This window comes from Saimiri boliviensis, chromosome 1 (genome assembly GCF_048565385.1).
Source record: "Saimiri boliviensis isolate mSaiBol1 chromosome 1, mSaiBol1.pri, whole genome shotgun sequence".
Classification (NCBI taxonomy): Eukaryota; Metazoa; Chordata; class Mammalia; order Primates; family Cebidae; genus Saimiri; species Saimiri boliviensis.
In genome coordinates, this window is record NC_133449.1 from 265,287,392 (window position 1) to 265,302,404 (window position 15,013).

The 15,013-nt window shown below is 35.7% G+C and overlaps 1 protein-coding gene across 13 annotated transcripts in view; it reads left to right on the forward strand.

Moving 5' to 3' along the window:
- CPLANE1 (ciliogenesis and planar polarity effector complex subunit 1) overlaps nucleotides 1-15,013 on the forward strand; it is a 152,935-nt gene that overhangs the window by 58,539 nt on the left and 79,383 nt on the right. For 11 of the 13 annotated variants that reach the window (XR_012513883.1, XR_012513891.1, XM_074386588.1 and 8 more), the window contains 9 exons: nucleotides 3,686-3,795; nucleotides 3,952-4,110; nucleotides 4,840-4,948; nucleotides 6,146-6,443; nucleotides 8,492-9,434; nucleotides 11,061-11,209; nucleotides 11,888-12,054; nucleotides 12,616-12,698; nucleotides 14,269-14,348. Coding sequence is in view for 11 of the 13 variants with exons in the window: in XM_074386588.1 (XP_074242689.1) it covers nucleotides 3,686-3,795; nucleotides 3,952-4,110; nucleotides 4,840-4,948; nucleotides 6,146-6,443; nucleotides 8,492-9,434; nucleotides 11,061-11,209; nucleotides 11,888-12,054; nucleotides 12,616-12,698; nucleotides 14,269-14,348 (2,098 nt within the window). In the remaining 2 variants the exon portion in view is untranslated. The remainder of the gene's footprint in view (nucleotides 1-3,685; nucleotides 3,796-3,951; nucleotides 4,111-4,839; nucleotides 4,949-6,145; nucleotides 6,444-8,491; nucleotides 9,435-11,060; nucleotides 11,210-11,887; nucleotides 12,055-12,615; nucleotides 12,699-14,268; nucleotides 14,349-15,013) is intronic. The other 2 variants (XM_074386572.1, XM_074386569.1) reach the window with 2 other exon arrangements.

A 15,013-nucleotide genomic window follows, 5' to 3' on the forward strand; every position in this document is an offset into this window, starting at 1 on the left:
CATCTGCCTCGGCCTCCCAGAGTGCTGGGATTACAGGCGTGAGCCACCATGCCTGGCCTAGGATTTAAAACTTTTTTGAAGTTTTTTACTATGAAAAATTTAAACCAAGGCCAGGCGCGGTGGCTCACGCCTGTAATCCCAGCACTTTGGGAGGCCGAGGCGGGTGGATCACGAGGTCAAGAGATCGAGACCATCCTGGTCAACATGGTGAAACCCCGTCTCTACTAAATATACAAAAAATTAGCTGGGCATGGTGGTGCGTCCCTGTAATCCCAGCTACTCGGGAGGCTGAGGCAGGAGAATTGCCTGAACCCAGGAGGCGGAGGTTGCGGTGAGCCGAGATCGCGCCATTGCACTCCATCCTGGGTAACAAGAGTGAAACTCCGTCTCAAAAAAAAAAAAAAAAAAAAAAAAAGAAAAAGAAAAATTTAAACCAAAGTAGAGATTTATGAACACTTGAGTCCCTCTCACCCACCTGCAATAATTGTCAACATATGAAAGCAATCTGAATACATCATAAGTACCATAAGTACTTCAGAATATGTAGTGAACATATGAGGTATTTTTAAAAACCACAATTCTATTATGACTGACAAAATTTACAGTCTTTAATGTTATATAGTCAGGCCTGCTTAATGATGGAGATATGTCCTAAGAAATGTGTTATTAGACAATTTTGTTGTGTGATCATAGGGTATACTTACACAAAAATAGCCTAGTATACACTGAGGCTATATGATATGGCCTTTTGCTTCTAGACTACAAACCTGTACAAGAGGATTGCTTGAGCCTAGGAGTTCAAGGCTATTGTATGCAATGATTGCGTCTGTGAATAGCCACTGTACTCCAGCCTAGACAACATAGTGAGACCCTGTCTCTAAAAAGAAAAAAGTATTGCCATACTAAATATAGCAGTACTGAATACAGAATGCGACTATGCTGAATACTTCAGGCAATTGTAACACAATGGTAAGTATTTGTATATATAAACATATCTAAACATGGAAAAAGTACAGTAAAAACACAGTATAAAAGATTAAAAAATGGTAAGTATAGGACACTTACCATGAATGGGGCTTACAGGACTGGAAGTTTTTGCTCCAGGGGAGTCAGTGAGTGGGTGGTGAGTTAATCTGAAGGCCTAGGACATTACTGTATACTACTGTAGACTTTATAAACACTGTATACTTAGACTATGCTAAATTTATTAAAAATATATTTTTTTCTTCCATAATAAATTAACCATAGCTTATTGTAACATTTTTACCTTATGAACTTAAAAAAATTTTAAATGTTTTTGACTCCTGTAATTATACTTGGCTTAAGAGACACAATTGTACAAAAACTTTTTTTTTTTTTTTAAATTAGAGATGCTGGAGTACAGTGGTATAATCATAGTTCACTGTAACTTCAAAGTCCTGGGCTCAAAGGATTCTCCAACTTCAGCCGCTTAAGTACTGGGACTACAGACTTGAACCACTGTACCAGCTAATTTATTTTTTATTTTTTGTAGAGATGGGGTCACTGTTGTCCAAGCTGGAGTGCAGTGGGGCCATCAAGATGGCTTGCTGCAGCCTCTGCCTTCCGGGTTCAAGCACTTCTCCTGCCTCAGCCTCCTAGGTAGCTGGGGCAACAGGCATGCACCACCATGTTTTGTATTTTTAGTAGAGTTGGGGTTTCACCATGTTGCCCAGGCTGGTCTTGCCCTCCTGAGCTCAAGCGATCTGCTTGCCTCTGCCTCCCAAAGTGTGAGATTCCGGGCGTGAGCCACTGCGCCAGCCCACAAGGCGCTGTTGATATATTCTATTGTATTCTATTTTTAAGAGATTATTGAGACCACTTAGTTGATTATATAGCTTAGTAAATAATAATAGATTAAAACCTACATACTGAAAAACACAGATAGGGGATGTTTTTAGATAAGTCACTGTTCAGTGTGTTGTTGCATTGTATCTTGCTAGTTCTTGGCCTTATTTCTATCCCAGCTTGCCTGTGAAATATGAAATGATGAAACACATCTGTCAGTAATGATGCCTTTCTCAAAAGATTGGGCCGTGCTCTCCTGACAGAATCTATGAGAATCTGATGTGTGGGTTGGGCTGTATTGTGAAAATGCTCATTGGAGACCCTGGTAGTCCCCCTGGAGCCATGTACCTACCATCCTTTCTCACTATTGGGATGAATAGAATGTGTAGAAGACCTACTTTCTGCTCACTTTCCATAATGTCAAACTGTACTTTTTGGCTTTGTAATATTTATTTTAAAAAACATATTAACTAGCTCCCTAAAGCAAATGAAAATACTGACTAATAAAAATGACAGATTATTGTAAAGATAAGGCTTATTTAAAAAATTAAGGCATAGACTAGGCACAGTGGCTGATGCCTGTAATCCCAGCACTTTGGGAGGCTGAAGCAGGTGGATCACCTGAGGTCAGGAGTTTGAGTGTAGCCTTGCCAACGTGGTGAAACCCTGTCTCTACTAAAGATACAAAATTAGCTGGGTATTGTGGCATACGCCTGTAGTCCCAACTACTTGGGAGGCTGAGATGGGAGAATCACTTGAATCTTGGAGGTGGAAGCTCTAGTGAGCCAAGATCATGCCACTGCACTGCAGCTTGGGCAAGACAGAACAAGACTCTGTCTCAAAGATAAATAAATAACAATAAATAATTAAGGCATAAATGAATGAATATTAAATTTTAGAGTATTATCTTTCTTGTTCTAAAGGAAAAGTTCCTAGTTTTTTCTTTTTCCAGTGACAGGGTTTTGCTGTTGTGCTGCTAGAAACTCGCATGTGCAAGTGTCTTAAACATGCCTTTGCAAGTGTCTTTTGTATGGTGATTTTTATTCCTCTGGGTAGATACCCAGTAGTGAGAATTTTGATTCAAATGGTAGATCTACTTTTAATTTTTCAAGGAATTTTCACACAGTTTTCCATAGTGGTTGTACTACTTTACATTTTCACGAGCAGTGTAAAAGAGTTCCCTTTTGAACCCATCCATGCCAACATGGAGGCTGGTTTCAAACTCCTGGGCTCAAATGATCCTCCTATCTCAGGTTTCCAAGTAGCTGGGAGATAAGGTCTTGCTCTGTCTACAGAGCCTACCCCACCCAGTTGAAAAGGTCCTATTAACCATAGAACAGTAAGGAGAGGGATGGTTTTCACTTAATTGGTCACATGTTAACTATAATAGAAATTTGAGACTAGCAGAAGAGTGGAAACTTGTTTTGATAGCTGGATTGAGCCCATGCGTTGCGTATAGTTAAATCTTGATGTTCCATACAATGGAACACTGTATTGGCAATAAAAAAACTTAAGTGTGTTTATATTACCACATGAAAAGGTATCTAAGATATTGTAGGTGGAAAGAAAGCTAGTTGCAAAGCAGCATACATAGTATGATTTTATAACTTAGTGCACTTGTATTGCTTTTAATAAAACATTATTTACTATTGGAAATCATGGTTTTAGTATTAAAAATGTTTAAACATAAATGAATATCAGTAAGTGATTTTTAAGTCAATCTCCATAACTTTTATATAAATTTAAAATGAGCATGTGTTCATTTTATAATTAACAAAATACATTTATTTTGAAAAAAATGGTCAGCAGAGGTGGATTTGTTAAAATATTAATGTACATACTCATACAATTTTCTTTCATATTTGTGTTCCTGCTTTAGGTAGCTTCAGAGAGCTTTGTGCTTTGTGTTGGATGCTGCATGTCCGTGATAAGTTATCCTACAATTGCAGGCAATATCAGAAAGCAAGAGAAAATGTAAAGGGAGAAAAGGTATTTACCAGGACAAAAATAAGAAAAATGAACACGTTACTTGGGAAATTACTGTTTAAAAGAAGATTTTATATTTGTAGCAAAACTTTATTTTGAACTCATTCTGATCTGTCATCTAAATTAAAAAGGAAATGAATGTTTTCAATATCCTTTTAGGACCTCAAAGTGGAGTTTGATTCTTGTATGATTGAGCACTGTCTTAGTGCAGTGGAATGGGCTTATAGAATGCTACCTTTCTCTCGGTTTTTTAATATGGAAGAACTTATTCAGGATATAATTTTGAGCCTTATTGGAGAACTGCCACCAATTAGAAAGGTAATGTGCTTGTAGGTGAAAGTAAACTAAATCAGAATCAGGGACTTGAAAAGATTTTTATTTAATTTTAATTAAGGTTGATGTTGCTTTTCTTTGGGTTATTTCACTTAGCATAACATCTTCTGGATTCAGAAAGATAAATACTGTGGGACCTCGCTTACATGTGGAATATAAAAGTTGTAAATTCATGGAAGCAGAGTATGGAATGGTGGTTGCCAGAGGCTGGGGATGTGCTGAAAATGGGGAGATGTTGGTCAAGGGGTACAAACTTTCAGTTATGAGATGAGTAAGTTCTAGGGATCTAATGTACATTGTAGTGACTGTAGTTAATTGTAGTGTATTGTTTATCTGAAATTTGATAAGGGAGGATATTTTAAGTGTCCTCACTATACACACACACACACACACACACGCACACAGACGTAACTGTGTGTATTGATGTATGTGCTAATTAATTTGACTATGGAAATCACCACAGAATGTATATGTATATTAAATCATAACATTGTACACCTCGAATATACACAGTTTTTGTCAATTACATATTTTAAAATAAAAAAGTAGGTTGATATTAAACTTCTGTTAGCAGACTCATGTTCAGAGAGAAGTTTTGACCTAACTTCGAAAGATTAGTAAGAAATATGCATTTATATTTTGAGTTAAAATACTTGTGGAATGAAAGAAAAAAGTGATTTTTCTCATAAAACTTAAAATTTGCTTTTTCTGAAGGTAGCAGAAATTTTCGTGAAAGCATTTCCCTGTCCTGAAGATGTGAGGGTTCCTTTACGAGACAAATATCACTCTCTTCACCAGAGACTCAGACACTGCGTTGTGAAAGGTATTATTTGCTGTTTCTCAGATAGCTAATAGATAAATTGCAGAAGATTTGCCTTTTTGTTTTGAAAATACTTGTTTTCTGTTGCTTATGTGTCTGTGCATTTCCGCCTCTTCCTAGAGATGAGTATAAGAAGGTAGACACATTTCTCCATTGCAGAAAAACTAATTCTTTTGCTTTGGAACCAGGAGACACTGACTTCGTTTCATGGCGCTGTCAGTAACTGTATGACCTTAGGCAAGTTGCTCAGTCTCTCTGAGTCTCATATCTTTATTCATAAAGTGGGCATAATACTACCTGCTTTATAATGTATATTGAGAGAGGATTAAATAAGATAATGTAAAATGAGCATATAGTGCTTTGTATATTGCAAGTATTCGTTGAAAACTAGTAGTTTTTCTTTCCCCTTATGGTTATTTATGCTTCTAATTTTCTTCTTCAGAATTAGAATACACACATTTCTTATTGTGATAAAAAATATATAATATAAAAGTTATCATTTTAGCCATTTAAAATATACAATTCAGTGACATTAAGTACATTTACAATGTTGCAAAATTTTTAAAGAATTCCAATTACCCTGCATTTTAGAACTATAATTCAGTATTTAAGTCCAGTTATGTCCAGTGATTTCATATTATTGCATTAATATATTGTATTTGTGATTTATAGTTTTCTTAATACTTTTTTTGACATCCTCTAAAAGATTCTGTTTATGTATTAAGTAATGTTTTAAGATTTTTCTGTAGGCAGCTTTGAAAACCTTCCCTTGCTATTGTTTCTTATTATTTGTAGTAAGAAAAGTGTCCTTGATTTTTTTGGCTAGAATTATACCCCTATTCTCTACTCTGTGAGAATGGAAAAAAATTAGTTATTCTTTTTATTAAATATAATCCTTCTGGCTTTAAAACCATTAAATCACTTTAAGTTTTTTTTCTAGGGCATACTTTCTTTTTCTTCATGAGGTCTAGGTTCTGTTTCTTTTATTGTTCTTTAGTGGACCTTCTTTAGCTTCTGCAGTTCTACTTTAAAATAGCTTTCCAGTAAATACTGAAGAAAACAATACCTGTAAGAATGTGGAAATAAGCCTTAGTCATCAGTTAGGTTTCTTGTCCCCAGGAGGGACCAGAGTTGGGTCTCCTATGTCTCGAATCAAAACATTTTGATGAACACTGAGACCTTTTATTTTTTTCTTTCCAGGTCCCCAGACTGAGGAAATGATGTCTGTTGTCATGCATTCTATTCAGAAAGTGAGGGTGAAAGCTCTAAAACGTGTGCAGAGAAATATAGGTTCTTTTGAAATGAATATATGGGAACCAATTGAAGAAGAGAAACCAGATGAGGCTCCAGGTTTTGACAGATTTTCCCTGGGGACTAGTTTGAGCAGAAGTACCCTCACAGAACTGGGGAATTCTGTGGCAAACAGTGATGCAGATATGGCAGATATGTGCTCTGAAGCTTTGTTGGTTGAAGGAAAAGGGATAAATAAGTATCAAAGGTACAGTTGAGATCTTTTAATAACACACATTCACTTCCTTTGAAAAGTAGTTTTCAGGCATCTGATGAGCTGATTTCTGGTCCCAGCAACCCTCACTGATTGCGCTATTGATAATATGAATGATAAGTGCTGTTCTCTCTACTCATAAGAATATTAGGTGTATAAGACGAGACTGTACATTTGAAAGTTTAAGTATTATTGATATAAGAAATAATTTTGCCATCTGAAATTATAAAATCAAAGGAGTAGATGAAATTCTACACTTTACTGGAGGACTTTTTTTTTTTTTTTTTTTTTTTTTTTAGTAATCTTTAGACTTAAATAGTTTGGGATTATTGAGTTAGCCACATTATTTTTAAGGAAAATTTTTCCTTAAATTTTCTTTTTTTTTTTTTTGAGACGGAGTTTCACTCTTGTTACCCAGGCTGGAGTGCAATGGCACAATCTCGGCTCACTGCAACCTCCGCCTCCTGGGTTCAGGCAATTCTCCTGCCTCAGCCTCCTGAGTAGCTGGAATTACAGGCACGTGCCACCATGCCCAGCTAATTTTTTCTATTTTTGGTAGAGACGGGGTTTTACCATGTTGACCAGGATGGTCTCGATCTCTTGACCTCGTGATCCACCCGCCTTGGCCTCCCAAAGTGCTGGGATTACAGGCTTGAGCCACCGCGTCCGGCAAATTTTCTTATTTTTATTTTTATTTCTTTTTTGAGACAGAGTTTTGCTCTTGCTGCCCAGGCTGGAGTGCAATGGTGCATTCTTGGATCACCACAACCTCTGCCTCCTGGGTTCAAGCGATTCTCCTGTCTCAGCCTCCCAAGTAGCTGGGATTACAAGCATGTGCCACCACGTCTGGCTAATTTTTTTGTATTTTTAGTAGACACGAGGTTTCACCATGTTGGCCAGGATGGTCTCGATCTCTTGACCTTGTGATCCACCCTGCCTTGGCCTCCCAAAGTGCTGGGATTACAGGCATGAGCCACCGCACCCAGCCTCTTTAATATTTTTAAGGGAAATATTTCAGAGAAGGAAATTCCCTCAATCAGAAGGGATGGGATGCTTTCAGCCCAGGTGACCAACACCTGCTCTCTTACTGAGGGAACTAAGGGTCTGTGTTCTGTCCTAGGAACCATGTTGAGAAGAAACATTTAACAGGAATTGTGATTGGGCAGTTAAGATGTCTGCCCAACAGGTTTCATAGCAGCTAAAAGTATTTAGAAAAAGTTCCCAACTTTTGTGTGGTAAAACATAAAAGAACAGTCTTGCTTATTACACGTGATATTAGAGGAGTTGAGCGGGGGCAGTTGCAAGAGAGAAACAAGAAATTCTAAATTATGTTGTGTATCAGTGGCTTGGAGTTTTTCTTGACTTTGTATTCCTAAAATCTGACCCATTAGAAGACTATTTTTTACTTATAGAAAAATCATTCTTGTTCTTTTATAGTGACATATCTGTGGACACATTTTAAACTCTTCTAATACAAATTTTCCCTTTTGATATTAATGTGGTTTTTTTTTTTTTTTTTGATCTTACAGAAATATTCCACTCTTGAAAACGTTTAGAAATCATTTAGTCCGGCTGGGCAAAGTGGCTCAAGCCTGTAATCCCAGCACTTTGGGAGGCCGAGGCGGGTGGATCACGAGGTCGAGAGATCGAGACCATCCTGGTCAACATGGTGAAACCCCGTCTCTACTAAAAATACAAAAAACTAGCTGGGCATGGTGGCGCGTGCCTGTAATCCCAGCTACTTAGGAGGCTGAGGCAGGAGAATTGCCTGAGCCCAGGAAGCGGAGGTTGCAGTGAGCCGAGATCGCGCCATTGCACTCCAGCCTGGGTAACAAGAGCGAAACTCCGTCTCAAAAAAAAAAAAAAAAAAAAAGAAAAAAGAAATCATTTAGTCCTAGCACCTAATTTGAAAAACAGGTGATTGAGGCACGCAAAAGATAACGTGACTTAATCAGAGAGAGAATTTTTCATGTCATTTCTAAGATCAGTTTTAATGATTAAATAATCTTTAATTTAATTTCGTCTTATTTTTTTTGCTGCAGAAATGTCCCAAATTGCATGGAATTGGCATCGATTGGTAAGCCCCCTGATAAAAAGAAAATATGTAATCAGAAAGAAAATCCTGCAAGGAAAGAAGATCGTGAAAAGTTATCACAAAATACACTTCCTGTAATAGGTGTTTGGGAATTTGAACGTGATGATGATGAATATATTAAATTCCTTGATCTCTTCTTGAGTTACATTCTTGAAAGAGACCTACTTAATTTGAGGGATGCTGGCATTCCATTTCTAACCAGTTTTTCTGAAAAGCTTAGAGAAAATGAACTTAATTCTTTACTTTTTGATGTACATGCAACATTGAAACGACGTCAGGGCAAAACTAAAAGCCAGAATGTGTTTAGAGCTGGTTCTTGCTTTGTTGTTGCTCCTGAGTCCTATGAAGCAGAAAAATCATCCTCTTTAAATGATGAATATGGCACACATTTAGAAAACCAGGCACTTTCATCATCAGTACTGGTTAATCAAGGGATCAAATCTTTTTTAGAATATCCTTTGAATGAAGTCAATAAGAATGAAGGAATGAGAGGATTATTTGGTTTGAAACAGAAGTCAATTTACAGAATACAGGCTGACACTAGAGAGAAATGTCTTATCCAGAGATCATCAAACCACATTTTTTGGACTCCCAAGTACATTAAAACTAGAAAATGTATTTTCAAAGCTATTCAGTGCAGTGATATTAATCCTCAAGAAGATCTTCCTTTAGCACTAAATAACACATTTGGCAGTATAGGAAGACTGCTGGAATGGATGATAAGGTGGTCTAATAGACGACTACTCTGTGATTCTGGTATAACTGAGTCATCCTCTGCGTACAGTCCAGTAATTCATGTAAAGACCTCTACAGCTGCCATTCTTACATCATTATGGCTTTTGGAACAACCCTATTTTGCTACATATAAGGCAAAAAATGCCATTATTAAGGTAAGCATATCAATTTTTTATTACATACAAATGTGAATTCTCATTTTAAATTCAAACTATGTTTACATTTTCCCATCTTTTAAAGAATCATTAATTAATAGAAAATTACTGACAATGTTGATTGTACTCTATATCACCTATTTTTTTTCTTCTAGTGGTTCCTTTAATTCTTAACAATAGTTAAGGTGAAAGTGCTTTCAAAGAGGCTGTGAGGTTTTGAAGTTTTATGTGTATTTATAAAAAAGAAAAAAGGAAAGGAGATAATTTTAAGTGATATTACACGTATATTATTTCTCCTTTAAGTTTCAGGTTTTGGTTCAGATGAAGGACATTAATTAGTTTTAATTACTGATGTCTCATCAAGTCCATTAGGGAATCATTTTTCTTATACTCTCAGGCCAGAAGAGGTTGGAGAACAAACCCAGAAAGGCAAATGGGAGTCAGTAGAGGAGTTAGTGTTTAATTAACTATTCTTTCTTCCCTAGTCAATGGTAAATGCCTTTACTCTGAAATAGTTTATTCTAGTTTAAGGATGTGAATGAGTGTCTGTGTATGTGTATTTATTTTGTTTTATTTTTTATTTATTTGTTTATTTTTTGAGACAAGAATCTTGCTTTATCACGCAGGCTGGAGTACAGTCTTGGGATCACAGCTGCCTGTAACCTCAACCTCAAGTGTTTCTTCTACCAGAATGTCCCAAGTAGCTGGGACAGCAGGCTCGTGCCACTATGCCTGGCTAATTTAAAATTTTTTGTATAGAGACAGGGTGTCCCTTTGTTACCCAAGCTGGTCTCAAACTCCTTGGCTCAAGTGATCTTCCTGCCTTGGCCTCTCAAATTGTGGGATTACAGACATAAGCCACCACACCAGTCCTCTTTTTTTCCCCTTGAGATTGGTTTCTGTTGTCATAAGGCATACAGTTTATATGATACTGTGATATTTGTCATCCTTGAAATTTGTATTTCTAGGTAATGTATATGGAAATTTTAAGTGAGACAAAAGGGATACCTACCTTGTGCTTTTAGCTGCGTGTATTTTTGTCTACTGTGTCATTTTGAAATAACTATTGAATGTCTTTATAATATAGCAAAGGCAATGAAATGAGAATATTACAATTTTTTTGTGACTGTTTTGTGGCCTGAAAACAATGACAATATGCCTTACAAATTTGTAAGGCTGATTTCTTTTGAATACTATTTAGGTTGTCAGATTTGCTTTTTCCAGTTAGAATAAAGACTTGATCATTGCTTCAGCAACAAATATTGAGTTGCAGAACGACAGTAAATATTTGATAAATGACAGGAGGCTGAGGCAGGAGAATTGCCTGAACCCAGGAGGCGGAGGTTGTGGTGAGCTGAGATCGCGCCATTGCACTCCAGCCTGGGTAACAAGAGCAAAACTCTGTCTCAAAAAAAAAAAAAAAAAAAAAAAAAAAAAAAATATATATATATATATATATATATATATGATAAATGAATAAGAATTATTCAGAAAAAAAAATATATATATTTGATAAATGAATAAGAGAATTATTCAGAACTTCTGTAGAAAGAAGGAAAATATTTAAAATATGTTGAAAAATAAAGGGTTCAATAAATACTAAATACTGTAAATGATTTGCTTCAGATGATAGAAAATCGAGACTCTGGGTATCAGATTGGACCCAATATTGAGAGGGAGAGCAAAACAGTTGCTGGTGGTTCAGTTGCAGTAGCAACTCCAGATGGAACTGAGGAAAGAAATGGTCAGAATAAATCTTGTCAAAATATCTTGAAGTAAGTTGCTGATTTTAGTCTTTTTTCAATAGAAGGCACCTGGTTAGATGGTGTTTGGGCTTAAAGGGAAGAATCAAACCCTTGAAAGTTTAAGGAATGAGCATTTTTTGAAGGAAAAGAAGTGAGCTTTCTGAGGTGCTTTAAGAGTTCATTGCAAGTTGTATTTCTTCATTGTTCATCTAGCTCATATCTTCTGAGAGAGCAATTAATTCATACTGAGAAATTCCTTAATCAACTTATTTCACATATCAGAAGTTGAACTATCCTTTAATCCATTTTTATATATGAAGCAATACTAGGAGTGATATAGCTTTGAATACCAAGGCAAAAGCCATAATAGCATGAAGAGTCCTTTGTGAGAATGATAATTTTAGATAAGTTGAAATTATTCGAGTCGTTTGAGTAAATAAAAACCAAGATGTTTAGTTATTTCCTGAACGATTTTTAACTGAGCTTCTATTATGTATCAAATATTTTTAAAAAAGATTTTATAAATATGAAACCAAAGTTTGTTTTTAAGACTGTGAATTATGCCAAGTTCGTGCCATTGCACTCCAGCATGGGTGACAGAGCGAGACTTCGTCTTAAAACAACAAACAAACAAAACTGAATTAAATGTAAAGCAGCTCTTTATCTCCAAGAATGAGTAATAATTTTAGTTGCTTCATTGTTTTTCAGTAGAATGCCAACTGAAGCAAAAAACCCTTATATAAAAGAAATCAGTGATGATATTATTTCCGTCATTCATAATACTAAAAAAGAATTTATAGATAATGATGAGAATCTTTTAGAAGTAGAAGCATTTATACAAGAGGAAATGGATATACACATATCAGACTATGAAGGTCAGTTCATTTAGATAATCTACTTTTTGACTTTATTAATTTTAAATTGGTAAATATTATCTGAAATAACTTATTTAGTCTTATACCTGTTAGTATGTTTACAGGAGCCTGAAATAAAAAAGAATTAAATATTTATGAAATATTGAATATATTAACTCTAATTTTGGTTTTAATAAAACAAAGAAGATCTAAGGTATTTTTGTGTTGGTGCTCTTTTACAGTTGTTGGGCCTCTTGTGCTGCTTATATAATAATTATGGTCTCTTAATTTCTATAAACCAACTCTATAAACCTCTGCCCAGCAGTCTTCCTTAAAACAGAAGCTCTCAGAGCATTACATGGAATTAAACATAATAAATAATAAGGCCTCTCAAGGCTCATCTGGGATTTACTTGATGATGGTGGAATAGACTCCAGGTGTTTTCAAAGACTGTCTTTATAAAAAGAGTAGAAAACATTTCTATCATTATATTGTTTCTGGAAATACTCCCTGAGCTCTCTACAAATCAATAGCTTATTTTTTAAAATGGTCATTTTTCTCTTCATCTTCACTTATCGCTAGAAGACATTGAAGAATCTTTTGGAGGTTTCAGAAGTCCCAATCTTGACATTTGCATGATGACTTTACCACAGCAGTTAGAAGAAGTAAGTCAATATGATGGATACAATTATTCATCTTTCATTTTGTGTAGTGTTTAAATTATACATGTTTTTATTCATTGTTATTAAATATATGAAGGCAAGGCTAGCTCTTAAAAATGCACTATGGGTTGTAGAATATAGCCATGCTGTATGGCATTTTTCTTTCCCTGAAATTCTAGTGCAGTGTAGTAACATGTCTAATAATTTCAGGCAATGAAATTTTCTTGCCATAAACTGTTTTAGTAAATTTATTTAATCAGGAGTAGCAAATGTGTCCTTATTTAAAAATTATAGAAGTATGACAGTTTTAGACAGGCCTGGTCAAGAGAACAAGACTCCATCTCTACAAAAAATTAAAAAATAGCCAGGCATGGTGGCATGCACCTGTAGTAGTCCCAGCTACTTGGAAGGCTGAGGTGGGAGGATCATTTGACTCCAGGAGTTTGAGGCTGTAGTGAGCCGTATTTTGTTAGTATGCTGTGGCCTGGGCAGCAGAGTGAGACCCTGTCTTAAAAAAAAATTAAAAGGTATAATTCAGCTGTAGTATACTTTTATGCATATATGTACTTTTTGGTATTATTTTTCTCAAAACTCTATACACTTAATTTCCGGGGGGAACATAGACATTTCCAATTATTGTAACACTTCCGTTTTGTTTTGAGTTGGGGGTCTTGCTCTTCTGCCCAACCTAGAGTGCAATGGCATGATCGTGGCTCACTGCAGCCTGGAACTCCTGAAATAAAGTGATCCTCTTGCCTCAGCCTCCCAAGTAGCTGAGACTGACTACAGGTGCATACCACTACGCCCAGTTAATTTTTTTTTTTTTTTTTTTTTTAATTTTTGTTTAGACTGGGTCTCGCCATGTTGCTTAGGCTGGTCTTGAACTCGTAACCTCAGCCTCTCAAAGTGCTGAGATAACAGGTGTGAGCTACTGTGCCCTATCTGTTATAACAATTCTTTCATTTATTTTTATTTTTGAGACAGAGTCTTGCTCTGTTGCCCAGGCTGGAGTGCAGTGGCATGATCTTGGCTCACTCCAGCTTCTGTCTCCCAGGTTCAAGCAATTCTCCTGCCTCAGCTTTCCAAGTAGCTGTGACTACAGGTGTGCACCACCATGCCTGACTAATTTTTTGTATTTTTTGTAGAGACAGAATTTCACAATGTTGGCCAGGCTTAGCTCAAACTCCTGACCTCAAGTGATCCACCCACCTGTAACAGTTCTTTTAAAAAGGATTCCATTTTCCTGGTTTTATAGTTGTTTTTGCAGGAAAATTAATAATCATGTAGTCTTAGGTGTATATGATTTACAGTGTGTTACTCTACTGACACAATCTTATTTTTATAACTTAACATAGCATGCTCAATAGCCCGGTGTGACAGGCTGGAGGCAATTCACACAGTATAAAGATTTGGTCAGAGCAGCACTGGGAGTACATTTTACTGTTTGATTTCTCACTTGCTTGTAGACTGTTGTTACTCTGGTTAAGTGGCTAATACGAAATTCAAAATACACAAGACAGTAATACCTATTTGTTTTACTTGTTTTCTTTTTGGGTACTAATAATTTTAACAGCAGTTCACAGAAGAGGTTCAGTATCAAAAGGAAGAACCGCTGGAGACAAATATGGAGGAAAAATCAACTGAACAGAAAGGGTAAGGAGGAGAAAAATATGAGAGTGATTGTCACTGGTTTGGTTACCTCAGTGAAGCTTTCATCTTTTCTTCCATCACAATTTACAATACATGTTTTAGGGTGGTATTGTGTTTCTAGTGAAACTGTAACTTCAGTTTATAGTTATGGTAAAATGATTTTTGGTAAATGTTATACTTCTATGTATTGATCAAGTATTTCAAATAGTGATATCTAAAATGCCTTTTTGTTCTTTCATTACTATCAGCCTTATCAAAATAAAATAAAGCTGTAAATACGCTAAAGTATATTTAGCTGCTAACTAGGGAACCACTTTCCACAGATTCCATTTTTATTGAATCAAAGAATCATTATGAATTATTTCATATATACATATATACATACACTATAGGGTTATGATGTACATATACACTGCCAGCTAGCTTATTGCTTCAAGGAGAGCTGAAGGCAGTTTTCATGTGTTGCAGTTTGGACATGATTTCTAAGTCTTTAGAATTTTAAAGTTCTAGAATTTTAGAATTCCCTTAGATAAGAAAGGAAACATAATTAGATTTTCTTTCCCTTTTCAGTATACAAATTTTGTTTAGTTTTTCTGTGGACAATTAAGAACGTATTTAATACTATGTACCTTTACAAGTAATTTAGATACTTCTATTCGTAAAAACTA